Source organism: Glycine soja, chromosome 20, assembly GCF_004193775.1.
Source record: "Glycine soja cultivar W05 chromosome 20, ASM419377v2, whole genome shotgun sequence".
Taxonomy (NCBI): domain Eukaryota; kingdom Viridiplantae; phylum Streptophyta; class Magnoliopsida; order Fabales; family Fabaceae; genus Glycine; species Glycine soja.
The window spans coordinates 38,081,104-38,108,320 of NC_041021.1; the positions used below are offsets into that span (position 1 = coordinate 38,081,104).

At 33.6% G+C, this 27,217-nt stretch overlaps 3 protein-coding genes across 5 annotated transcripts; 1 reads left to right on the forward strand and 2 right to left on the reverse strand.

Annotated features, from left to right (window-relative positions):
• The first annotated feature begins 8,241 nt into the window (after positions 1-8,241).
• Positions 8,242-12,568, forward strand: LOC114402267 (putative Myb family transcription factor At1g14600). The gene is made up of 6 exons (XM_028364776.1): positions 8,242-9,106; positions 9,189-9,265; positions 9,385-9,421; positions 9,956-10,112; positions 10,340-10,577; positions 12,146-12,568. Exons 1-6 carry the CDS (start codon positions 8,980-8,982, stop codon positions 12,419-12,421), a joined length of 912 nt encoding a protein of 303 aa, XP_028220577.1. The 5' UTR covers positions 8,242-8,979; the 3' UTR covers positions 12,422-12,568.
• Positions 12,569-18,113: 5,545 nt separating this feature from the next.
• On the reverse strand, positions 18,114-23,280 carry LOC114401297. The gene is made up of 7 exons (XM_028363785.1): positions 23,096-23,280; positions 22,973-23,019; positions 22,761-22,899; positions 22,481-22,664; positions 19,560-19,689; positions 18,781-18,951; positions 18,114-18,682 (listed from the first exon to the last, which is right to left on the reverse strand). Exons 1-7 carry the CDS (start codon positions 23,226-23,228, stop codon positions 18,524-18,526), a joined length of 963 nt encoding a protein of 320 aa, XP_028219586.1. The 5' UTR covers positions 23,229-23,280; the 3' UTR covers positions 18,114-18,523.
• Positions 23,281-24,418: 1,138 nt separating this feature from the next.
• Positions 24,419-27,186, reverse strand: LOC114402290 (mitochondrial pyruvate carrier 1-like). 3 transcript variants are annotated; one of them, XM_028364802.1, is made up of 5 exons: positions 27,046-27,186; positions 25,996-26,107; positions 25,810-25,864; positions 25,582-25,717; positions 24,419-24,896 (listed from the first exon to the last, which is right to left on the reverse strand). In XM_028364802.1, exons 2-5 carry the CDS (start codon positions 26,086-26,088, stop codon positions 24,857-24,859), a joined length of 324 nt encoding a protein of 107 aa, XP_028220603.1. In that variant the 5' UTR covers positions 26,089-26,107; positions 27,046-27,186; the 3' UTR covers positions 24,419-24,856. The 3 variants fall into 3 exon arrangements, with proteins under 3 accessions (XP_028220603.1, XP_028220605.1, XP_028220604.1); XM_028364804.1 differs by having other exon boundaries at positions 24,419-24,969; XM_028364803.1 differs by lacking the exon at positions 27,046-27,186 and adding an exon at positions 26,769-26,788 and having other exon boundaries at positions 24,469-24,896.
• Between the last annotated feature and the right edge of the window lie 31 nt (positions 27,187-27,217).

Sequence of the window (27,217 nt, forward strand, 5' to 3'; positions counted from 1 at the left end):
TCCAATTAATAAATGAAAAATATTATGTTGTTTAAAATATTGTGATCTAAATGAAATTTCTAAAATGTTGGGATGTTTAAGTATGACTACTCTTTTGATATTAGATCATCACATGACTTTAAGTTTGTTTGCTTTTTTGTGTTTTATATTCAGTTTGTAAAATAAACTTAATTTTGTAATATGTTTAAGTATTTTGAAAAGTATATTTACCTATTAAAATTTTGTCTAAAAATGTAATTTTGTATAAACATGACTTGAGTTGCATTTCTAAACTTAGTTTCAAATTTAAATTAACCTGAACTTAAATTTACGAATGATCTTCGTGACGATTGCATCCTATAGCATGAACTGATTTTCTTTCTTTTGGTTTTTTAAAAAAGAATGTATCGTGTTTGACGTCTTGGCATGCCAAATTGTATGTCACGGGTTTAATTTATGATTTTTTTTTTTTACTTTTTGAAATATAACTAGTTTTTTTATGGGTAAGAATCAAAAGGCAAGAATTGTAAAAAAAAATTATAATAATTTACATATCTTAGTAAGCCAACTGAGTTAGACTACATTGATAAAAAATAGTTAATTAAATCTTTAAAATATAAAAAAATATTAACAAGAGTATTAATATTCAAATAAATTTCTAAAAGTATGATGAATTTGTTAAGAGCAAAGAGAGAATTCTTAGTTTTCGAGCCCTAGGCACCTCCAGAAACAAGATGAGGAAAGGAAAAAATGTATTATTGCTTGAATTCTTAGATACATTACTCTTCTGTTTATATAGAGTTTTCTACTACAAGCTCTAACGATTCATTTTTCTGGCATGTAGCCTTGGAAGAAAAGACAAAACGTAAATGGAATCTAATCCTAACAGAATTGTGACGCCTCAGCCGACAAGATGAAATAAAGGTGGATTACTACACTGCTGGACACCTTTTGCTGCCAGCTTATTCCACGAAATCCCGCAGATAACGTGGTTTGGTAATGGTCTTTTTTTGCCTTTGTGCTTCCTCTGTGCTTGCCCCTGTGTTTGATCCTGCTTCTGCTAATTTTGCTTCTTGGATTGCTTTTGAATTTGATTCCTTTTCTGCGTTTGGTTGTTCACTGATTGTGCTTATTTCTCCGCCATTAAAATCTGATAGTAGCCCTGCATAAGGTCCAATTTGGAGAACCAATTTGCGCCGCCCAGCTCGTCCTAGAGCTCATCGATCGTTGGGATTGGGAAACGATCCTTAACGGTCAAGGCATTTAAGGCGCAATAGTCAACACAAAAGCGCCAGGAACCATCCCTCTTTTTAACCAGTAGCACCGGCGACGAGAAGGGGCTCGTGCTCGGGGGAATGATGCCTGACTAAAGCATGTGGTAACCTGTGCTTCAATTTCCTGCTTCTGACAGTAAGGGTACTTGTAGGGTCTGACATTGACCGGGGAAGACGCGGGAAGAAGGTGGATATGATGGTTGGTTGGTCGGGACGAGGGTAGTGTGGGCAGTGTTTGGAACAAGATAGCGAATTAATGGAGGAGGGATTGAATTTCTAGGAGGATGGTTTGGGATGACGGTGGCGGAGGGCAGACTCGGATATGGAAAAACTCACTAACACCGTCAGTCTGAACCATACAGCGGAGTTGCATGGGAGAGACGACCTCAAGGTCCTGAGTGGTATCCCCTCGAAGCTCGATGATTTTCCCATGGTGAACAAACTTCATGGTAAGGGTGGTGTAATTGGTCAAGATGGGGCCAAGGGATTTTAACCAGTGGACGCCGAGGACCACGTCGGCGCCACAGATGGGCAGGACATGGAGGTCTGTGGTGAAGGCATGGCCTTGTACTTGGATCGTGGCACCAACACACAGTTGATGGGAGTCAATCATATTTCCGTTTCTGAAAAAAACCCGAAGTGGTGGTGTGGGTTGCGCGGCGAGGTCCAGGTGGCGGACGAGGCGGGCCTGCACAAAATTGTGTGTGCTGCCACCATCAACCAAAATGACGACGAGTTGATTGGCAATACAGCCCAACAAGCGTAGGGTTTCCGGGGCAGATTGACCCGCAACACATAAAAACTGATTTGGGCCTTAGGCGGTTCAGGTTGGGGTTGGTCTTCCGGGTCTGGGTTAGGGCATGGTATTAAAGGGTCTAGGGGTTCATTAGGGTTGTCTTCATCAGCGACAAGGAGAAAGAACCGAGGGGCGCAATGATGCCCTCTCGTGAACTTCTCGTCGCAGTTGAAGCATAGGCCCCATTCCCGACAGCTAGTCAGCTCGGCGGGGGTGAGGCGCTTGAAAGGCAAGGGTGGCGGTTTAGGCGGGGTGGGTAACAATGGTAGAGTTGGTGGAGAGGGTGAGCGCGGAGGAAAAATAGTGGGGTTTGACGGTGGGCGTGTCTCGGTGAGTTTTTCTTCCTGGAGATGTGCCAGACCCGCGACGTGAACCAAGGTGAGCGGCTGAAGCGCCTGCACCTCGCGGCGGATTTCGGGGTCGAACCCGGAGACGAAGCAACTGAGGAGAACGGATGGCGGCAGTCCAACAATGCGATTGGCCAAAGCTTCAAATTGTGTCAGTTATTCTGTCACGGACCCTTTTTGTGTTAGCTTGAAGAGGATCCCAGTGGGGTCCTCGTACGGTGAGTGTGCAAAACGAGCCTCGATGGCCTCCAAGAAACTTGCCCAAGTGGTGAGTTGGTGGTTCCGAGTCATCCATTAGAACCAGGCCAACGCCGACCCCTCCATATAGAAGGAGGCAATGGTGAGGCGCTCCGATTCTGAGGTGGAATGATATGCGAAAAAATGGCTTATTTTGAAAATCCACCCTGATGGGTCGGAGCCATCAAAGCGAGGCACGTCAACTTTCATTTTTGGTGGGTTGATGGATATGGTATTTGATGCAGGTGTGGGTGAGGAAGACGAAGGTGAGGGAGTAGAGTTTGCTGTGTGTTCAAGGTTGGCTACCCGAAGGAGTAAATCTTCGAGCTTCTCAATGACTTGGAGCTGGCTAGAGGCTAGTTTAGAGATAACATCCTCAATACATTCGAGACTAGACCGGTTGGGATCAACCATGGGGGGATAGAAATGAAAGCACCAAATTTGTTAAAAGCAAAGAGAGAATTCCTAGCTTTCGAGGCCTAGGCACCTCCAGAAACAAGATGAGGAAAGGAAATCTGTATTATTGCTTGAATCCTTAGATACATTGCTCTTCTGTTTATATAGAGTTTTCTACTACAAGCTCTAACGATTCGTTTTTCTGGTATGTAGCCTTGGAAGAAAAGACAAAACACAAATGGAATCTAATCCTAATAGAATTGTGCCACCTCAGCCGACAAGATGAAATAAAGATGGATTGCTATGCTACTGGGCACCTGTTTCTGCCATCTCATTCCACGAAATCCCGCAGGTAACATGGTTTGGTAATGGTCCTTTTTGGCCTTTGTGCTTTCTCTGTGCTTGCCCCTGTGTTTGATCCTGCTTCTGCTAATTTCGCTTCTTGGATTGCTTTTGAATTTGGTTCCTTTTCTACGTTTGGTTGTTCTCTGATTGTGCTTGTTTCTTCTACATTTTGTTGCTCTGTGTATTCATTTGTATCAAATTAATTAAAAAAATTAAATTATTAATTAAAAAAATAAATAACAAATCAATTAATGTCTAAAATTATGTTCAAAATAAATCAGATAATAAAAAATAGTAAATACTAAATATACTAGTTTTTTTTTTGAAAAATTATGATCATAATTGAGTGCTTTCTTTCCCACCTCACTATTTATCACATCTAACACTTTTTCTCTATGTCTTTTCTCTTTTCCCCTAGGACCCGTTTATTTGGCCTATCTCTTGTATGCTCATAACACTAGGGATAGAAAAAACATTTGCCTATATGAGTAAAATCCGTAACAATTAGAAGAATAACTAAATGGATAACTATAAATAATTGGCATTTTAGTTTGTGCATTGTACATGAAAAATGTTTATTTATACAAATAAATAAATATTTTTAAATTTATACATCATGTTGTAACTAAGATATGTAATCAATAAATATAAATATTTGTATACTTATAAATTATATTTTAGATTTATGATAATTAATTTACATTGTTAAACAATTTAGTTGATATTAAAAGTATAAGGAGATATATCATATACATATTAAGAGAGTAAATTATAAAATTATTTTCGGAAATTTTGTAAAATTACATAAATATTTCATGCTTTTAAAATATCTACACTAACTTTTTCTTTAGAAGGGTCGGATGTAATATTTTTTTATTTAAAAAAAGGATGTAATATTTTTCAAATAATTAAGAATATGTCAGTGGATATTTTTAAAACAACTTTAGATGTGCGCCTTAACTTTAAATGCGTGAACCAGTTCTCTTTTCTAAGACTCTTCTATATTAAATCTATCACAGGATAAGAGGGATAATGTAATGTAATGTACATGTGGGTTTCAGTATATATTTTTTAAATAACTAAGAAAGATAAGTGTAAAATAAATAAAGTAAGACAATATTTGTATAAGTTTACGATACTTCAGAGAGTATTAGTGTAAACAAACAATATTCTAAATAACAATAATATTGCGTTTTAATTTAGTATTTTTATCAATCAAACAACTTTATTTCAACTATTTTCTCTATATTTTACTTTGTTTTTCTTTAACCAATTTTTTTTAATTTCTAACGTATTTCTCACTCATTTCTCTTATTTTATTTTCTCTCGTTTATTTACTTCCATTCTCTCTTTTATGTAAACAAAACACAAAAAAAAAAAAACTTAACCAATATCCGAATGCGAAGCGGATACAGATTTTCAACTAACAAGGTGGATAACAAGAGATTGCTAACAATACCTTCCCAGTTTCCCAAGTCGCACCATGTTGTCATCCGTACATCTACATGCATCACTCACCAACGCACCATTGTCGTAAGTCTGGGCATACACAATTCTTAATGCTTGACCTTTAATACATGAGTCCTGATAAGGTGAGATTTTGATTAGAGAATAACACTAAATATAATTTAAAAATTGTATCTAAATTTTATTTAGTGACATTATTAGAAAAGTATGAGATATTAACATATTAAAATTTCAAGTGTGTGTCGTGAACTTTCTCATTGATTAAGATTATGGTGTTTGGTACAAGTAACAATAAATATTCTAACATTTTTGAGAAAGTATTATGAAAATAAAAGTTTGTTAATTATGTTTGCTGGGAAAAAAAAAATAAAAATTCTATGCATAAAACAATATATAATAAGCCTTAGTAATAAAAACATCTCTCCTTCTGAACTCCCTTGTACACACAGTACGATAACATACCTGGTATAATAATTAAATTATACACAGACCAAATTATATGATTAAAGGTTCACATAGAATAAACAACATGAATAAAGTTGATGATGGTGTAAATTAATGTGTTACTTTTAGTAGCTTCGATCAAACTTGAATTTAAGACTAAAAATCATATTTATAATACAACATAATTTGTTATGTTGCAAAACATAATTAATTATTTTGCACATTTTTTTACCATTTTTGTGCAACTTGTTGTCTCTCTTGGCAATTTCTTTTTTATTTGTGAGTTTATCTTGTTTTTGTTTTTTTTTTCCAATATTTCATTGCAATTTCATCCTACTAAACAATTAATATTCTCTCACTTCTACTATTTTTCTCAGTAGTTTTTGGTTGAAAAGAAGAAAATATAGGGAAAAAGTAGGTGCGTGAGGAAAAAAAAAGTTAGAATTAGAGGAACAAATGAGGTAAAAATAAATACAAAATAAGAAAAGATAAATAGAAAATAAATGGACTTTTAGGCTTTTAAAACTAAAAATAAAGGAACAATAAAAGTTAATTTTTTATTTAGTTTGACAAAAATTTAAAAAGAAAAATAAATAGTTATATAACACTTTTTATTCTTAATCAAAAGCATAAGTTAAGTTAGTCTCACATTAAATAAAAAATAAATAGATTAATGATTCAAAAATAAAATTCTAAATAAAAAAATGCAATTATTTTCTCCATCTGTGACTAGATTAGTTTTTTTTTTTCCCATCACTTAGATAATATTTGAACAAATAGAGTTAATGTAAAAAAATTGAATCAAAGTTGTAATATTTAATATTTTTAAAAACAGCTGTATAGTTTTTATGTTGACCTAATTACACATTTTACTACTCAATAATTATTATAATCATTTTATGAATTTTATTACTCAAACTTTTTTTTTCCTCATTTTATCATCATACTCAATTTCTAATTTTCACACATTTTATCAAGCCTTAGAAAATATAGTAATGTTTTTTGTCGCTAATATTATTTTATTATCAATAAAATGTATGAAAAATTAAAACACGATGATAATAAAAAAAATGATAAAATACATAAAAATAAAACTTTAATGATACAATTTACAAAATAATGATAAATGAGTAATAAACTTGTTTTTGCCTGGAAGTAACAAACCTTTATGCTATCTATTTCTATAACAGTTGTAACTTCATTCATTATTATAATATTATCAAAAATGAAAGTATATAAATATTGAGAATATAATAAAGAGAGTTGATTGATTGATATTGATGGCACATTCCAGCTGTGTAGATTGACAATAGTTCAGAGTTGAAATTCCACATACGGAATTCATCACGTTGACGTAAAGATCCTTCCAACGATCCCAGCCGTTGATTTCTCACGGGGTAACTTCGAGGTGACAGGGATCTGATCTGATTTATTTTTGGTGTCAACTTGGGATTGGAAAGGGAAATTTCGTACCCAAATGTTGCTGGTTTGGCTTTTGTTGTAATTATTTGTTCTATACCTTTGATTTTCTTGTTTGGCTCATGTTAATCACTCGCTAAATCCTAATCCTCTTGCATGTCATGTGTGTGTTTGACTTGGCTTTTCAATTTTTTTTTTTCTTGACAAGAAAGGTATTCCCTAGGACCTTTGCCCAAATGTCTAGTCAGGAATTCATAAGTCATTTTGAGTTTTTCGCCTCTTTTAGGACAAACAGATGTGATAAATTATTCCTCATAATTATCTATATATCTATTTTCTTATAACTTTTTTAAGAAAACTAGCTAGTACTAGTAATAATCTGTAGAGATACACCACCTTGAAAAGCATGCCTTTGTGTCACATTATTTTGCTTTAATTCGTTGACCGAATAAATAGCACCTCATATATCTTTTTTATGTTTAGATATAAAAATGAAAAACAAAAAATAAATTTTAAAGATATTTGGCTACGATTATCTTATACTAATCCAGACATCTTAGACGCCTAATATGTTTTAAATTTAATATTTGTTAATAATTTTTTTATTATTAATTAAAAATAATATTGTAAGTTCTCATTCAGTGTGTTTGGATGAGAATAGATAAAAATGTATTTTGTTTTATGTAGTTAAAGATTAAATATAAAAAAAGGAGAAACAGTGAAGTTTTAAAAATAAAATTCAAAACTTTATTTTCTTCAATCACATACACACATTTTTTTATTTCCAATCAAATAGCTTTGTTGTTAAAAAGTAGAAAGGAAAGAAAACACATATAATAAAATATTTAATTTTATTTAGTTGAATAGAAAATAAAAATAAATACTTCAAAATTAAAATTCATTTTTTCCTTCAATTTAAATAAAATTCTCTCTCTCTCTCTTCATTTTTCTTCTTCCCAACCAAATGGAGCCTATGTGACATGCTTTGATGTTAAAAAATAGAAATCTTTCCCATGTCATAGCACCATTAAGCAAAATTGAGTCTTTGTTCATGTATATGACAAATACATAACAAATTTATCTTTAGTTTAACTAAAAAGAATAATAAAAATTTAGAAGCTCCTCATGCTGCATAGTTCATGTATAGTTTGTTTGAAATTTGAAATAAGATGGATAAATAGTGAAGTTGACTATTTCATGGCAAAAAAGGTAAATGCATTTCAAAATTTTAATTTTCAGGGTGGAAAATAGAATATGTAAGTTTTGTAATTCTACAACTTCCCATGCACGTCCAGGTGGCACCACAGCAGCGTATTACTTGGCACACAGGTAACCCAAGTTTACTTAGAGCGGGAACAGCGTGGGACCCACGGAAAGGGTAAAACCGTCTTTGAAACATTGTAACAAGGGCAGATCTGTCATATTGTGTTGGACAATAATGATATCGCATTCACACATTATTCATTCATACGTACGAATACTATAAAACAATAATAAGAAGGAAAATCAGAAAAGCATTTTCATGGGGTCTTACACAGTGATCATGACGACGTTGGCGTATGTAGCAGTGGTCATATTCTAATGAATAAGTCTTTGGAGAGAGAAGGGAAAAGTGGTATGTGTGTGTGAGAGAGAGAAGCAAAGGTCAAAGCGAGGCAGTTGAGTAATTGCAACACCGTGGGGTGGGAAGATAGTACTACCCATTATATTGGCAATTGCATTGCAATGCATAGGTGTAATCATTTCGTGGAAGGGTCAGTGCAAACAAGATCAGAAGCCTCCTCGTGATTTTTTTATCTGAGAAAAAGTGTTTTGGGTTTTCTGCTTTTTGGGGATTTCAGTTTTTGAGTTGTGTGTGTGTAGTTTCTGTTCCCTTCTTTATTTATTTATTTGTTTTCTCGTTGGCAACTCAAAGGTACAGCAACCACCATATATCAGGTAGTATTATCAGTGTGTGACTCCTAAGGAATTTGCAGATCCCCTACACATATCTTCTTCGTCTTTTCCTTTTCTCTCGTGATATTCCTCTTCTCTCTCCCTTTTGCTCCCTCTGGTTTCTCTTTGGGTGGGGAGCAAAAAGGTCTTGCTTTTCTCTCTGATATACTATGTATGCAAGACACGGGCGAGAGGTGGAGAAGGAACTATAGTTCTTGAGGGGAAGACGTATATATATGTACCCTTTTGGTGTTGAGGAACTAAAACAAACACAAGAAAAGTGAAGGTCTTTTTGACTCTACCAAGGGTACGTTTGGATATATATTTAGTTCAGGGAAAAATGGGTAGTTGTGGAAGAGAAGGATCAGTGAGACAATATGTAAGATCGAAGGTTCCTCGTTTAAGGTGGACTCCTGAGCTGCACCGTTGCTTTGTTCATGCTATTGATAGCCTTGGAGGCCACCATAGTAAGTACTGTTGTTGTTTTTGGATTTATGGATCCGTTTTCACTATGATGAATTTCTGATCATTTTTTTGGGTTAATTTCAGAGGCTACTCCGAAGCTTGTTCTTCAGTTGATGGATGTTAAAGGGCTCACGATTTCACACGTCAAGAGCCATCTTCAGGTTAGAAACATAGAATAAAATGTTTTTTTAATGAGTAGTCAAAGTTTTGGTGATGCATGGTTATTTTTAATATCGGGTGTTGTTTACTAATATTGGGTTTCTCTCTTTATCCAAACCAGATGTACAGAAGCATGAGGGGTGACTTGGGCAGACAAGGTACCGAACCTTCTTTACTGCAAAAGCACATGAACAAGGAGAGAGCATATATTAATCTTTAGTCCCCTGATGATGATATATGATCATGGCTCCTCAATGCCTCCTTCTTCTGCTTATAGTAATCCTATTTGTCTGTCATATATACGCGGGAATTTAATTTAGACCATGCTTTGTGCATTGAATGCTGATTGTTGTTTCTTCTCTTGGTACATATTAAACTTCAAAAACAAAGCCTATGAACTCTCACTTATGCACAAGTTTGGGAAATCTGCGACTGAGTGGCACATTTATTAGTCTTTTTTCATGCCAAAATAGTGTAGCAAGAATAATAAGTCAATGCCCTTTTAAATCTTCCTCTAATGGCATTTTGATGAAATCCACAACTTTTTTTTTTTTTTTTTTTGTATTCTCCCTCCATTCCATACACAACTAAGGTCGTTACTGGCTTGTGTTCAAAACACCACGCATTAATTAATTGTTTCATAAAAAAAAATATAATCTCATTTTTTTTTTATTTCACAATGTGCATGTCAGGTAGGACACCCTCCCAACATAGGAACCAATCTTTTGAGGAGCATGATGATGGATGTGTTGATGAAGGGAATGATGTTGGTGTTGAGTACTCTTGTTCGAAACCAATGGGAAGAGAATCTGATTCCTTCTTCGGCCACAGTAATCTCCCTCCAAAAAGGTAAGCCTATGTAAAATCTTTATTATTTTTTCTTTCTCCCTTGAAATAATTTCAGACTTTTCAAACGTCAAAAAAAGTGGTGTGTGTATGTGTGGGAGAGAAGCAAAAGGGTTTGGTATTTGGCTTGCCTTGATGATCTTTTTGCGTTATTTATTTTTTCTTTCTGAGGCTAACTTTAACTTTTTTGGTTCTTTTGAAAATCCTTTTCGTTTGGATTCTGTACTCAGAGCAAGAATCGAGACGAGGAGTTCCATCTCAGAGAGCCTGCAGTGCAGCCAAAGATTATGTGATGCAGTTCAAAATCCGTACTGTTTTTATGATTATCTGCAACAGAAGAAGCCCATGGCTGATGAGCACAAGGAGTTCTCAACATGGCAGCAGGCACAACCCCATTCCCTTCTGTTTCCAGAATTTCCCAACCACACTTCATTCAATTCTCCTAACCAACAATCTGATTTCCTTCAGGTGCTAAAAAAACAACCTTTTCTTCTTCTCTTCTCTTTTCTGCTACTTAATTAATATGTGAATTTATCTTACTACCACTAGCTTTTTATCTGGGGTGAAGTGTTATGCTGGTTATGGGTAGTTTTTTGTAAGATAAAATAACACTTAGATATCATTCACTTTTGGTGCTTTTGCTTAATTAGAATTTGAGTTTTACTTCCATAATGCACATAATAATAGTTTGTATTAAATGTTAACATTTAATGTAAAATTTTGTAACGTAGATTATCAACATAAAACTCTTTTTTATTAAATAATAGGACAAGAATAGTATATGCTATAAAAGAAAGAATGTATGTAAGTTTTGTCCTTAATTTTTTTTTAATTTTTCTATGCCATGCCGAGCCCAAGATGACGAATCCATAGGGTTCCAAACACTCCACTTTTGTTCAGTAGGATCTTACGTTTCGCCTGTCAATTATGCACAGCTTTTGGGATTACGTTGTGTGTTAAATGGGAAACCGTTGGTTAATTTCTCAGCTACCTCTGCCTTTTTCTTTTTCTTTCTGTCTCTCTTTTTAAAAAAGAAAATGTATTAAATTATTAACTTGTTCTTAGGTTGAAACAAGAAACTCTTGGTAGAGCTCGTGTTATTATTAAAATAAATATTGCCTTGAAATAAGTTCTTCTAACTTCTTTTAGAAAGCTTTGTTGTATCGACGTTAAAAGATCTGTTTAGTGTTTACGCTTTGCAGCTGTATTTTTTTTTTGCCTATTTTTATTTACTTTGTTCTCACTCACGAAGTTGGTTTTTTGAGAACCACGCTTGTGTATACGAGCGAAATGAAGTGGGCTAAAATAAGAAAACGTGAAGTGTTGAACATAGGTACGTTACTTTATGTAAACATTTAATCGCCTTATGGAGTGGTTACCTGTTTTGGTCCCCTTGTACGACTAGAGAGCATGTTTAGTGGGAATTGAGGGGGCTTGTAATTTTCCAAAATTTATCATGGCTGCAATGTGGCCGAAAGGGTCATCATAGCTTCTAATTTATATGAGTTTTTTCACATTCAGTGGTCCTCCCAAATTATTGAAATTCTGACTTTTTATATGGAAATTTATCCTATGCCCTTTATTGCATCTATACGGATTTTTCTTTTAAAGGTAGAGGCCCTACTACTTGGACTTAACCTCAAGTTCTTCCTACACCATAAAATACAAAACATATAATTGGTGTTCAAATCTAGTATGTGGATATATGGATATGAAGTATAGTATTTCATAAGAATTTTTTTTAATTACACAACATCTATTTGTTCAAATCTTCACATCTGCGTACGTGGTAAATACTTGTAATAATTAATAAAAACAAATGGCAAGTAGGGTGTTATTAGGAACACTGTTTTTCAAAAAGAACTACTACCTGCTTTTCTTTCTTCATTTTTCCCTTTCTAGTATTATTTCAGTACATGCATTAGGAGGAATAGTCACCAAATGTGGGATAACTCTTTCCTATAATGGATGTTTCCCTTGCACAAGTGAGAATAATTAGTCACTATTTGCTTACGTGTGTGTTCTCCTCGTTATAGGTTACTAAATTAAATGAAGGAAAGAGCACTTCACAGCCTAGTAATGTACTTGTGAACACTACTACTGAGACAGCTATTGCAGAAGTTGAAGATGAATTGTCATTATCGCTCACATTGCCAAATCCTTCACCTCAGAGTTCAGGCAGTGAGATAAGTGAGGCAATCTCATCATGCCCTGGGTTTGGCAACAACTACAAGGACTGCTCTAGTTCATCCACTCACACTCTCAAAGAAAGAATTAATTTGGACCTATCTTTAGCCCTATGTGGCAATTGAATTTCATTCTCTTTTGTAAAATCAATAGGTATAATCCACTGTAGCTCCTTTTCATTCTCTTGACTAACAGTTTTGGTTATTTTCTTGTTTCTACTACCGGGTACCTTTCCAATCACCATGTCAATTAATTATAATCTATTTTTAGTATTGTCTACTTTTCTAAGAGATTCTAAGATGAATTAATCCACAAATTGGAGTTGAGAGGAAGGCTAACATGCCAGGCTAGTGAGAAGAGAAAGGCATCTACCTTTTTGAACGCAAACTACATTTATGGTTGTGATTTGCTCACGAAGAATGTAATTTTCCTCAAGGGTAAAAAATATATGTTTTGTTCTTATTTCAATAACCTCTCCAAATTTCTACTTCTAAAGAAATATGAGAACAAGTCTTGAAACTAATGATAGTCACCCAAAAGTGTTAGAGAATATCAATGAAGGTTTTAATGTCCAATATCATCTGAAGTTAGAGGTCATCTGGTTTAACATCCACCTTTGATGTTAATTCTTAATAATAGTTTGTGTTAAGTAAAACTCGGACCGATCATTGAACTATTAAAGACAATAATTCAAGGTTTAATAGTTTAAAATATGGTTGAATTATGATTAAATTGATAATATAATTAAACAATATTGTTTAAATTTTTAATATAATGTATTAAGTAATATAAAACAAAAAAATTAAGAACATAATTTCATAATATTAAAAATTAAATTTCACTTATAAATTTACACATTCATAACATCTAATTATTAAAAATAAAACCAAATTAAATATGTTCAAGCATTGAAGTTTTTTTTTAATACAGATATTGAAGTTTAACAACGCACGGGCTTCTTTATATGACTAATTTTGAGGATTGACCGAACTGGTCTTATAACCATTCTCAATTAAACTAGTTGAACTAATCGAATAAATTTGGTTTTGACAACGTAACTATGGTTTCATAATACAGTTTGATTATATTAGTTCGATAAGTAAATGAAGAGATTAGCGATTACAAAAATGATTAAAGCAAGTTAAAAAAATACAATTAAAGGCTAAAAATATAAATTCAAACTTTAAATTTTATGGGGATTCATTTGAAAATTTTCTATGAACAGTAAAAAACCTTTTATATCTTATAGTTTGAAATATCCAAAAAAAATCGAATTAAAGGAATATATGAATTAATTCGTCAAAAAAAAGGAAGATATGAATTAATCTTTATTTCATTTGTCTTGGCCCTTTTGGCAAATATAAAGTTATATATCGGTGACATGAAGATCGAAATGGTCATGATATGTTACTTTTGATGATCTTTTTTTTCTTTTCTTTTTTTTTTTCTTTTTCGGAAGGCTACTTTCGATGATCATGAAATTGTTTAACTAATTTTTGTGAAAAGTTCGTTTTTTCCCAAGTTAACATGATCTAAAACAAATATTTAGTTTAGTTAATATCGTTGAAGTTTTTTTTTCCTTTATAAAGTATTTAAACTACAACAAAATAGCCCACAGGGAAATCTTCCCGTGCCACCACACAGGTCCATTACTTGTCGACTGCATGCTAAAGGTATGTTTTTGTACCTTTTTTCTTCTACTCTTCATGTTCAAATAATACAATGTAGTGACGGCTAAACAGTTTATTTAGTACCCTCTATTAGAAATGGAGTGCATGGTCCAAAATTGAGATTGGACAACTTCTAATGCTATATTAAAACTGGATCAAGTTTATAGACTTTTAAAAACTAGCTTAACAAAAGAGAATCCAGCCTTGACCTAAAGTAAAATTTAGGTCCCAAATAAGGTACCAATAAAATTTTACTCTTTAAAAAAAAATTATTGAAATTACAAGGTAGGTAAGGTTAGCAAGACTTGAGGTGACCTAAATATAATTTCACTCCTAATAACAGAGTTTGAACAGATTTTTTGAAGAAGTAAAAAATCTTGTAACTATTTTTTTTTCCAACAAAAAAGGGGCTAATTCCTTTTTTTTTTTTTTAAATAAAAGTTACGGTGACATGATATAAGGAATGTTTTAAGAAAGTGACATGAAAATAGAATTTCTCTAATATTCTTTTGTGGAGGAAAAAACGTAGACTTGTATGTCAAACATAAGTTAAATTTTTGTGCTCTATCTGAATAATTATACTGTTGTTTTGATAATTAACTGGTGTGGATCTGACATTTAGACATCATCAGGTCAAAGTCTCCAGTCCATGGCAAAATGGGTAAAAATGTGAAAGGCTAAATGCAGCTAGCTAGCAAAAATGTGTAGTTGGGAGTTGCGACCTAAATTCAATTGCCGGATTAATTTAAAACCGTGTCCAATTTGAAAAGTTTATGCAGCGTTCGAAGCGGACAAGGTGTGTGTATAATACTAGTATATATTAATTCTAAATTTCTTAGAACATGTTTTATTAATCTTTATATTTGTTAAACATAGAAAACGTTAAATATTTTCTATGCTTAAAACATTAAATACATTTTTAATTATATCTTCTTTATAAAATATTAGAAATTTTTTTTCTAAAAAGATACTATTATAGCTTACTCATAATTATATGAGATGTGCATGCATACTGGATAGCGGCAAGTTGTAGAAGAAACTCACTATTGATGAATCACATATCCTAGTCAGTGCTCTCTGCCTATATATATGCAATGTTCATGCTTTATCTTGTTTTTTTTTTCTTATATAGTTTAAGTAACAAAATGCTTCATGAGATTCTCAAGCTTATGATAAGTTAGTCATGAAATTATCTGATCATAAGTTTGCATGATGAGATCACGGTCTTGATGTATGATTTAACTTTATGATTCCCAAAGGTTTGATGCAACGGTTACATGTTCCCCCTCGTTTCTTCTAATATTGTATAATGGTTGCTTGTGGATTTCATCATTGCACTGTTGGCATTTTGACCTAAAGTAGGAAGCTACAACTACAAGAGGCCATTATGCTACTTCTTTGCTTCTTTGGTTCCACAGTTTGTCAGAATGGTTTGGGAGAGAAAGGGTGACGAACCGAACGAACTTCATAAATGAAAAGAAGCTATTTGCTTTGGAAACTGACAAGTGTTGCTAGCTTAGAAGTGTGCTGGATCTAGTGTTTATAGAGTTGCCATGTTTCGTTGGACATCCCTTGTATTGCACTATAGATGATATACTTCGTACACTACAGTTGGTAGTTGGCTTTCTCCTTTTCATTTAATTGCGTAAACATCTTTACATTTTTTGTTTATGAAAGTACGTAAACAATATCAAATCAACAATTATTTGATGCAAATGCCTGCTACGTACGATAAACTTTTGCGGTTGGTGCACCTTCATTTTAATGTAAAAATATTGAGATATTGAGTAAGCTTCCCAAACTCCTGCTGAAATAGAAAATTCCGGAAATTCTCATACTTTGTTCTAAAAGAGAGATATTTTGATGTAAATATTGGAGTAGTAGTTAATAAAATAAATCATGCAATTCACCATGTTTACAAAGGTGAGTCAAACTAAGATCATGAAAAGATTAATTTAATTGATAATCTTAGTTTGACCATTGACGATAAGTCAATACAAAAATGAAGATAGATTTTGCTTTCTTACCTAAGAATAGATTCATAAGGTAAAACTTTTAAATTTGTTAAATATGAATAAAGAGTTATGTTATTTAGTACAAAACAATTGCTACGAAAATAAATACGAACAATTAAAATAACTAATCATTCATGGTGGGTCTTTGTAAAATGTTTTTTTCGTTAGTGTTCATCCTTCTCTCACATTGTCAACCAATTGGTTTGTCTCTTTTTTACAAAAAGTTGTTCATACTAAACAACATTTTTTATACATAGGTAGAAGATCAGACATTTGAAACCGAGGAGTATCATAATAAATTAATGTTAACAAACTGTTAATTGAATGGATGTGTTAAAATTCAATTTTCTAAGCTTCAGTTTTACATATATAAAAAGTTATTGGTTTGAAAAATAAATTGAGATCGATAAATTTAATCAATAGTAATATGAGAAAAATAAATGAAAAAAATATGAAATGTTAGAATACATTGATAGAAGTTTCTTAGTTCTTACCCTTCGCATCGCAGGGAAAACTTAAATTCAATTTATAAATAGATAAGGATTGGTACGTTCAACTCTTTTCATAATTCAGTTTTAAATTTAGTGAAATGAATAAAAGAAATGAGGTTACATATATAGAACTTAATCGATTCCCTCGTGGACCAATATATTGGCCTTGCTTGAATCTTCAAGATTTTCCCCCCTTGGATGTAAGGGGATAGAGTATTGATGACAGTGAAATTTGAGTTAAATTGATAGTTAATTTTGGTTAAAAATGATACAATTTCTTCCGTTTAACGTTTTTAATGAAATAATGAAGAAATTGATATCATTATAATTTTTTACAAGTAGGATTCAAAAGAAGAAAATTTCAAGTGCCATGGAGGAAAAATGATGCAAGAACGTGAAGAAAAAATCTTGGAGAAAAAGTTGAAGATTGAGACAATTCGCTTAGCATACAAGACAGGCTCAGCGAATTTCCTCACTTAGCGGTTAACTCACGTTTAGCACGAAGAAGTCCAAAGGCGCGCTTAGCGCGAAAGCCCGCACTAAGTGCGAGATCGCGTGAAAATTAAGCTACCTTAGCCTGATAAAAGGAGTAGGAAGCAGGAGAAATACACATCGACACATCAACACTTTGAACTCTCTAATGAATACATACTAAGCTTGAGTATCTCAAATAGAAGAAACCCTCTTTCTATGTCCATTATCTCATTCTCTTCCTTTGTCCATCTCTTCCTTTCTTCTATCCATATCAGCACTTAAAGTGTAAAGCCTTTCATGTCAATCACATGTTAAACTCCCATTGTTGTGAGTTTGATAGGCCAACTCTTGTAATGTAACTCTTTCTATTATCTATTTTAATGCAATTATGCTTCTATTACTCTTCTATGTACTTCTCTGTTTATTATGGGTTGATCATCCATATAGTGTTTAAGGGATAATGTATTGAAAAAATGATTATTTTCTAAAGAACTGGGGAATGGTATCTAAATAAAATCATTGTTAGAAATAGATTGATATTTGTTTTGCCCAATTCATGCATCTCTAATCTTAATGCAATTTATTATTTTATCTTTGCAAAGAAATTTGAGAGAAAAGAATAAATAAATTAGACTCTTCATGTGGAAAAAACCAAAGATAGGATGTCTTAGTAGATGTAAGTAAAAACAATAATTTTATTAGATATAAAAAATCATTAACATTGCATTACAAGTAGTCTTGACATTCTAGGTCTCAACATAATCACATTCTAAATTCATCTTTCTCCATTTAAATTATTGTTTATTTTTCTTATTATCTATTTCTTTTCCTTTTATCTCAATTTTGACACTTACAATTTCTTATCTCTTCTACTTCTTCTAATTGCTTAATAATTAGATTTGCATCATTTTAAGTATAACAAAAATCCTTTGGATTCGACACTTAGATTTTCGAGTCTTTTACTACTTAAAACGAATTAGTACACTTGCCAAATAAGTTAGCAAGTACATAGAATAAGGTTAGACCTAACATGATGTAGATACTAGACAAGACATTTTTGATTGATTAGTACCAAAAAAAGATTTGCACCTTGCAAGAAATGGACATAGCAATACTCTTCATAAAAGCAACCGTTAAGAATGAAGATAGAAATATCCATCATGCATATGGTATAAACTATAAAATTCGAATTAATCCACATTATTTCGTTTTTCATCAAATATATCTCAAAATTAATGCAGTACTATCCAAAAAAATAAAAAATACAAGGGCCTCTAATATAAAGCTTCAGAAACCAGTGAATATACGAAGACATAAAACTCAAAAAGTTCAACATCACATGTACGACACGTACTCAACTTGATTTCGCATATGACATTTAATATTAAGATAGCCCCAATAACATATAAATGGGTCGAGTGGAGCAAGTGGGTGGCAACAGCTTTTACTTGTTAGAAAGAAAGGGTCAGAAAGGTGGGTGATTTCTTATTTCTAGCTGCATCTTTCAATTTTCATTTGCAGGATCATACAAAGCAACATTGTCCACGCAAGCTAAAGTAAGACATTAGCACCAGTCTTCATGTTGCTACAGACCCTTCCTTGGTATTAGAATTCAAGGCTTTGATGCATAATCGAGGCTTTGTACTAACAAGGTTCCTTGGGAGGACAGAGACAGCAACTATTATGGACGCATTGGGTACTCCAGAAAGGGGTAGCAACTCAACAAGCACAGAGAGCTGCAACACCAATGCCAATCAATGCTCAGAGTATGCATAAATGTGAATACCAACAGCTATGAATTGTTCAAGGCAAAATAGTAGTACAACATCTTTACCTCTGGAGACCTGAGATCCACCACTGAATCTTCCACAACATGATTGACTGCAGATGCCACTACTCCAAAGCATTTATTACGGTCCAGCAAACTAAATGCTTTAGAATCATTTGAATTTTCCTTTGCTAACGTGGTCTCTTCAATTCCTCTTCGGTTGAACCCAACAGCAAACTACAAGGGCAATTATAATTGTCTTAATGTAAGATTGCAAACTAACAAGCATCATTTCAAACATGTGACATTTACCAAAATATAATTTAGCTCTGAAAATCTCTAAATGTAAAAACATCTAATTCATAAAGAAATTCTATCTGAAACTTATCTGAAACTAAATTTTTTAAGAAATCAATTCATTTGCAAATCAAGCTGTGTCATATTTCATCATTAGTAAATTCAACCACTTTTGATTTTGATATTATTTATGTATAATTTAATATCAAATATGTTGTTTTCAATGACAAAGTTGAGAAAGTTCCAGAGAATAAACAAGTCTTGGTTGACAATGAAATCAAAATCTGAGTTCTGACTTCAATTGCCATTGACACATATTGAAACCAGTAAGGATGTGAAGAAGCTACAGGCAGATAAATATTTGGCCACCATTCTGAGATCAGCTTTATTAATATTGAAATTTTAATTAAAAGCTGGATTCTTCTTTCTTTAGCAATTAGAGTGATGAGGGGAGGGGTCATGTATCTCAGGTGATGAAAATTGCAAACAAAGTTCGCTTATGAAAAAGCATGGCTTATTTGCAACTAAAGGGTAATATTGTATTGGACCTTTAGAGGTCGTTCAAGTTTGTCCTGTTTATCAGCCAAGAACTTTTTAACAAGCATTGATACTACTTCTTGTAGTTCTTTTTCGTTCAAATTGCATGTAGCTTGGATAGGGAAAATGCGATGGCACCAACTGCAGCAGAAAATATGTCCACTGTTAGATTAAAAAGAATGGAAGATACTAAAAGCTGGGGAAAGTCATTTAGAATAATTTACAAAGAATTATAATATTCTTAAGTTGAAGTTATAGTTCTAATCTAACATATTTATATGATTTTCTAGATTTTAATATTTTCTTTTTATAAAAATCATGCCCCCTGAAAATTTTGGCTCTAGCTCTGCCACCATGAGCATAGACAAAAAAATAAAAATGAACAAGGGATTTCTCATCAATACAATGAAAATTCAGTGAAGAAACCTGATAGGATTATGGATCTAATTGGGCCCAATAAGGCTCTAGCTTTACTTCTTTCAGCCTACACCTACCTTGCAGGGAACTAACATGTATACATAAAAATAAAAGGGAGAATTAGTGAGAGAAGAGAGAAAACAAATCTCCGATCTGTCTACCTTCAAAGAGGGACAGTGATCATGTTAGTATTGGCAGTAGGTACCAGGTCCACACTCCACAGGACCTGTGAGTGCAAGCCACACAAGTATGACAGAATTGTTTGTCCAGAATATTGCCTAGTTCTCAAAGCCTTGAGTTAATTATGGTTGCCCTGAATTGTTTGTCCAAATATGCACACATTGCATACCCTTGAAACATTTTATCACCAAGACTAATAATGTTGAGATTTTTGTTAAAGTGATGGTAAGACTACACAGGTTTCATTGATCTGTGATACATGATAGAAATCCTCCTTTCCTAAGTGATTTCTGGGAGGGGCTGATGATCTGTTTTGAATACAAGGCAGAGAAGAGTGTTAAAAATAGGTATTTCCTATCATCTCAGATTTTCACATTGGTATTAGAGTCCTTTCCAGTTCACAAACCGTGTAAGGGAAGTGACTTACAGGTGGTTGTTGCCACCTACTACCAAATACACCCAGTTTTCCATGTCTCCCAGCTGAAGAAGGCTAAAGGTTGCTCAACCAGTGGAACTGTGGAAGCTGCCCTTCATTCCTTCCTCCAAGAACGGGAAACCAGTGATCATTTCCCAATAGACCCTAGAACAATCTTGACCACCCAAGAGACCAGAAACATAGGAAGCTTATTACTAAAAGTTTCATCTTGTGGAAGTTGAAGTTACTGAGGAGGCAACATGGGAAGAGGATAGCAGCACCCACAGGCAGTGTCCTTCTGCATAGAGGACAAGGCAGTGTTTTAGGTGAAAGGTATTGAAAGGATTATGGATCCAATCGGGTAAAAAAAAGGCTACCGGGTTACTTTTGTGGGCCTAAACCCACCTTACGAGAAAATTAACATGTGTACAGCACACAAGAGGTAAGTTATCTAGAGGAGAGAGAAAAGAGATTCAAATCTGTCTGGACAAAATATTAGGGAAAGGGCCTGTTTTCTTTTTTCTTATAAGAATTTTGGGATAATGGATAACCACACCATAAAAGCTAGCCATTGTAGTTGGAGAGCTCTTGGCCTTATAAACCCCACACCATGTTCCCATACTTCCAAAGTCCCATCATACCTTGCAATTGAATCCTAACATTACAGCACACACTGCAGCTGTGACACATCATACCTTGCAATTGGATTCTAACATCACAATGCACCACAGCTTCGGCACCCACATGGACCAGCTGTGCACTAGCCCTTTGATTATTCCTGAGTGAACATTGCAAGTCTCATACTTCCAATGTGGGATTCAAGTCCTGAACCTTGCAACTGGATCCTAACACTTAGTTTTGGTTTATAGCTTGGGGACAAAGGAATTTTTCTAGTGGGGAGCATCTACTATTGCATATTATGTCTTCCTTTTCCTAAAATCAGATAAGACAATCTCCCTTTAGTTAGATAGGAATTGAATCCTATCAGAACAACAATATACAATGGCAACAGAAATAACTAAATGGAAGTTTGGGCAGGTTGTGTTTGAGGTTGAATAGGGTTCTATTGTTGGGAACCTCAATTCCCCCTAATATGTAACTTGAGTACTCGATCATCCATTTGCACTTATATGATACGAGGATATAGACAAATAAGTAACGCTGTGATACTGGACAAGGAACAAGCAACACAACAATATATCACCTCAGCCTAGGGGCATGTCTAAGGGTTACAGGTCAAATACATTCCGCATAGCCATGGCAAGGCATTAAACCTCTAACAACCCAGCCTCACCAAGGTACCTAAGCTAGCAAAAGAAGCTGCAACCTTCAAGATTACTTAACACAAACATAAAATATCAAGTAATTTCCTCTTCATCAGGCAATAGAAAACATGGGAAAAAAAGGTACAAATGAATAAAGAAAGCACAATTAAAGAATAGCACATACTAAAACTCATGCTGGGAAATTCTAAAAAGGCAAGAAAGTTGCATAGGATGGTTGAGTTGAAGCTAGAAATACTTGTTCCCCTCATTTTTCCATGTATATAATGTATAAACCAAAATACACCGCCCAACAGCAGGAATTCTTTTTTGGGAGAATTCCAGTAAAGCCAAACCAAGACAGAGAGTAGGACCTAGAGGGAATAGGGGAGCAAAAACTGGTAAATCAGATCGCATAATTGTCGAACAGTTAACAAGTTTTACAATGTCATTAGCAACTTCCAATTAAACAGTTCCCTCTTGGACCAACATCCCCTGGCTTGAATTTTCAAGATTTCCCCGTCTTTCCCTTGGGTGGAAAGGTGGTAGAGGACACAGAATAAGTCTAGACCAGACCTAGCATCATTGACATACTAAACATAAAACAACAATCAAAACATTTTTATCTAATAACATAAGCGTGAGTTAATTCACTTACACCGGCAAACTTACAGTCCCGGACTCCAAAGCTTGAATGATATTCGACACAATAGTAACAGTGTCAGGGTGCGTGTTAATGGGAAAGGTAAGGAGAAGCAACCCATTCCTCGTGAGCTTAACCAAAGAAAGATTAGCTATTCCGTCTTTCTCTGCCTCTGCTTTAACAGGACTTGAAAGTTTACCTGCCATCAGAATCCATGACCATGGCTATCCTACATTGTATCTCAAAACGGCAAAAAAAAAAAAAAGTGAAGTAAATGAAACTGAATAGTGAATACCATCAGCTCCAGAGTTAGCAGTGGGAGACTCGTCGAAACATTCCTCGGCAGCATCTTGTGTGCATATCTTCCTTCTCTTAGAAGTAGTATCTTCTTCATTAGGGTTGTTTAAAGTGTGATAATGACCCGACCCAAGGAACTGTAAGAAATAACAATATATGAGTAGTATTGAAAAACAAATTTGTTGCAGAAACAGAGGAATAATAATTGACCTTGTGAAGGATAGAGATTGCTTCTTTTGTAGCGCTTTTCTCTCGCTCTGGAAAGAGAAATTGAAAAAAATGAAAAGGAAGAAGGTGGAAGGTAAAGAAAGAATGAAAGAGAAGAAACTGAACTGATAGTACAAGTGATGAGAAAACCGGAATGGGAGTTACGGAGAAGAGAAGAGGGAGCGTTGTAATCAAACCTAGGCAGCTTGATAACAGCTGAGTGCTGCTCCCACGGACTCATCCCCTTCTCTTCCGCCATTTTCTCTCTCTCTCTCTCTCAAAACCCTTTTCAATTAAAAACAAGTGTTCACAAAGAAGCAAGTAATGCATTATGCATGTCTTATTTGATCAAAAAAGAAAAGTAAAATATGTTTTCCATCACTGTAATTTTGCTCAAATTTAGTTTTAATTCTTATACTTTTAAATCACTTGATCCTGTACTTTAAAAAAAAAAAAAAGGAATGCAGTCCTTGCACGCTACAATCAAGGGATTAACTACACACTAAATTCACTTATTTTTTGAAAATACATGACCAAATTGATTGATTTAAAGTATAGGCATAAAAACCAAATTTGATTAAAAATAAATCAAAAATATATTTTATACAAAAAAAATTATTCATTTGAGAATCATTTTAAACTATTTTAGTGAGTTTGTAAGACTGTGTAAAGTTATTAAAAATATAATCTTATTTTAAAAAAATGCATAAATGTATAAGACTTGAAAAAAAAACTTGATCTCATAACATTTTTTAAGTGTGTATACCATAACCAATATCTAATAGTAATGCTTAAGCACTCGATAACATTTACATTAAAATTCAATTAAAACAAACTAATATTATAATTATGATATCATTTAATTATAAATTATTATATAATTAAAAACTGTTATACAATCCAAATTAAATCAAAATATATTGATAGTATTAAATACACAATTATTTAGTCATCATGTATAACAAAATTATTCAATCATAAATCATATCTACAATAATTTCTATTAATATAAAAAATTGAAATTCCATAAAAGTTATATTTAAGATAATTTCTAATTAGTGAACAACTAATATTTTAACAAGTGCATTACATTTTATGTAAAAAAGAAAAACGAAAAACAAATACATTAAATTAGATAAATGTTTGTTTTTACATAATTTTCTTAAAAGAATATATTAAAATTTAATTTAGAGATAAACATAAAAGAAAAAAGTTGAAATGAATGAAAAAATGGCTAAATGCAAATGTAATGTGTGAAAATTTATAGGGAGAATAAGTGCTTCCCTTTCTAATTTATAAATATAAGAGTAGATGTAAAAATCTGTGTATCAAAATTAATCTCTTGATATTAATAAGAAAAATGAGAGTAACCGAATAATCATCTTTTCAAGGCCGCTTTTGCTTAAGTAAGGTGCAACTGAAAGAGGATCTTGAAGACTAGCAGTTTGGTTATGCCGAGAAACCTATTCATTCCTCATGCTCAGATTACAATTTAGAAAGAATAGGGCATTAAAAATGATTAACATGACATCCAAGTTTCAATGAATAAATAGTCACAGTACAATTCTTAACGCCCAACTGTGTAGAGTAATTGAGCGGAATTTCAGTATGAGATATAATAGACAAATCCTTTGCCTATGGTATAAGTTTAAAGACTTTTGGGCCACTCAGATGTTAGACATATTAAACCCACCCATGTGCCTTCAACAAATAGTTTAGACTTCTGAGCAATCCTTTCTAATCCGAATACTCTTGCACAGCCACAATCTTTTACAGTTTCCACAAGCCCCTTCTTACAATCAGTAATCAATTATTCATACATCGCCAAGTTCAAATGCAAAATCTTTAAAATCGCTCCACTCAAGAAAGTGTTTTAGCATCACCAAATCACTGGGATGAAGCTTCCTCCTTCTTTTCCGACAGAAGCCTTGAAAAGAAATTGCAAGAGATGCAAACTTTATCAGAAAACCGACATTCACAGCTCCATTGAGTTAAAATAACTGTCTTACAATGCATAAAAGACAAGTTCCAATTAAGACATGGTGGAAAGGAGCAGCCCCTGTGGGGAGCTGAATTTAGCTAAACAATTACATAGAAGGAGAAATGTTAAAAACACTCTTTCTAAGATAATCTCTATCGTCATATAAATTTTATGTGAATGCACTAAAATACTCGGGCTCTCTTTTTATTAAGACCTACATGAATAATAGTGTGTGCCAAATAGAGTATTATTAACAATGAGTCAATGTCTCAATGATAGTGATATATCATAATAAATCAAGTGTACGTCAGAGCATGGCCATTTTTATACTGTGATTATACAAAGGCCTAGCTAGGTAAAACTAACAATTCATAGAGAAAGAGCAATTTAAAACCTTTTCAAATACCATATCCGAAGAGAGCCCCAGGTGATAGTCAATTATAAATAAAGGAGGAAGCGAGTAAAACTAACAATTCATAGACAAAAGAGCAAATTCAAAACAAAAGTATCATACCATACAAGTTAAAATAGCCTTTATAACATATGAAACATTAACATCACAGAGAGTAACATCAAATAGAACTGGTTAAAATCATAGCAGTTAAGTTTTGCTTGCATGCAAGCTGCTTACCCCTGTGCCTTTGCCCATCGGGAGAAGTGATAGAGTTGAACAGTCTCATTGGAGGCATGACAAGCAAAAAGTAGATAGTTCCGTGGCTGTACCATCCATGCAAATCTCATGAACAATGCTGAATAGACACACATTGCTGCAGCATTAACAACAAACAAGAGACGCAATAAGCAGCATACCATATGCCAAGAAAAAAATCAACATTTTGTAGGAACAGAGATGATAAACCTCCTGTCATGTTGCCAGAGATCATTTCTGGAGGTTTGTTCAAGTCAGCCAATCCCTTTTAATAAAAAATTTCACATAAGTTCAGAAGTCAAAGGTTAAGACCAATGTGCATTATGAAGAACCAGTCAAGTAAATAAATGCCGGAGTTTTTCAACAATAACAGATGATCATATGAGTGATACTCACAGCTGCCACAAATCCCCAGTTGGCAATAGGTCCCCAAAAGTGAGTTGTTCTGGGACCAACTGGACTGTTCCAGAATGCTCTGAAGGAGGCCATATAATACCGGTGCTACAATCTGATTTGCCATTACAAAAGTGTAAGATGACTTCAACAGAGCAGAAATACAATACCGATGTATGTAAAATGCAGATATTTATTTAATTTTAAAACCCAAATAGTGACAATGTAAGACCAGAAAGCAAAATGGTTCACACTTCACAGAAAGAGACTCATGACCATGCATCTTTCTACTTATCGAATAACATCCCATTTCATCTAATAGCTATTTCACACTCAAGATTGGGTAAGAAAAAATAAAGCTCAGCAATCAACCACTCAATTTGGGAGACGTTTGTGTTGAAGTCTAACATATATAAGTCCTCTGAATTTTCTATTGACGGTTATCAAAATACTCAAGTAGGTTAGGATAAACTTGTATATAAGCACTTATTTATGGAGAAGATTATTCGAACAGGGCATTACCAAAAAAACATATTTATATGGCACTCTGTCTCTCCATCATTTGATTAACGTTGGATATTGGTAAACCCTTCCTAGAGGCAACCCTTATCAGAAAAAAATTACTAAAGGATGACCAGTGAGAGGGCATGCAAAAATTCCTTCCATCTAAATGATTATTCTCTTTAAAGGGCAAAACACACATATGAGTATATGACTATGCAATGCCTATACATTTATTTAATTTTCATGATCGAAAGGGAAAAAAAATAGTTTACTGTGCAATGCCTATTGCCCAAACATTCCGCAAACACAGCATCACCAAGACACTGTTGCAATCCCTTCCATTAATAAATAAATAAAATATCAGTAGTTATCGGTGGCTAGATTCCAGCAATTACCGGCCAAGAAAATTGATGCAAACAGACAATGAAGTGATATAATTAAAAAGGGATTTAATTAGGTAAAATGATTACAAGTAATTTACAGATTATGGGTGAGAGAGATCATGCGAAAGAAAGAACGAGTAAAGAGATTTGGGAAGCGCAGAGATACCTTGAAATTGATTGAAGATAGAAAGAAAGAATGGCAGCGCCGGAGAGTAAGTCAAATCTGAAGGGTAGGAGGAACAGTACGGCAGTGACCTTTAATTTAATTCTTTTGCTGTCTTGAAACGGCATTGCCTTTTGCGTTTCATGACTTCATCTCTTCCACACGTAAGTAAAGT

What these genes read in the sequence shown, in the direction of transcription:
- LOC114402290 (XM_028364802.1), bottom strand. Translation starts at nt 26,088, where the DNA reads ATGGCCTCCTTCAGAGCATTCTGGAACAGTCCAGTTGGTCCCAGAACA. An exon ending in ACTGGGGATTTGTGGCAGCT is followed by an intron (nt 25,865 to 25,995) that starts GTGAGTATCACT and finishes TTTTATTAAAAG; the next exon opens with GGATTGGCTGACTTGAACAA. An exon ending in CTCTGGCAACATGACAGGAG is followed by an intron (nt 25,718 to 25,809) that starts GTTTATCATCTC and finishes TTAATGCTGCAG; the next exon opens with CAATGTGTGTCTATTCAGCA.
- LOC114401297 (XM_028363785.1), bottom strand. Translation starts at nt 23,228, where the DNA reads ATGGCGGAAGAGAAGGGGATGAGTCCGTGGGAGCAGCACTCAGCTGTT. An exon ending in TGCTAACTCTGGAGCTGATG is followed by an intron (nt 22,665 to 22,760) that starts GTATTCACTATT and finishes TTCTGATGGCAG; the next exon opens with GTAAACTTTCAAGTCCTGTT. An exon ending in TGGATCTCAGGTCTCCAGAG is followed by an intron (nt 18,683 to 18,780) that starts GTAAAGATGTTG and finishes TTGGTGTTGCAG; the next exon opens with CTCTCTGTGCTTGTTGAGTT.
- LOC114402267 (XM_028364776.1), top strand. Translation starts at nt 8,980, where the DNA reads ATGGGTAGTTGTGGAAGAGAAGGATCAGTGAGACAATATGTAAGATCG. An exon ending in TAGCCTTGGAGGCCACCATA is followed by an intron (nt 9,107 to 9,188) that starts GTAAGTACTGTT and finishes GGTTAATTTCAG; the next exon opens with AGGCTACTCCGAAGCTTGTT. An exon ending in GGGTGACTTGGGCAGACAAG is followed by an intron (nt 9,422 to 9,955) that starts GTACCGAACCTT and finishes TGTGCATGTCAG; the next exon opens with GTAGGACACCCTCCCAACAT.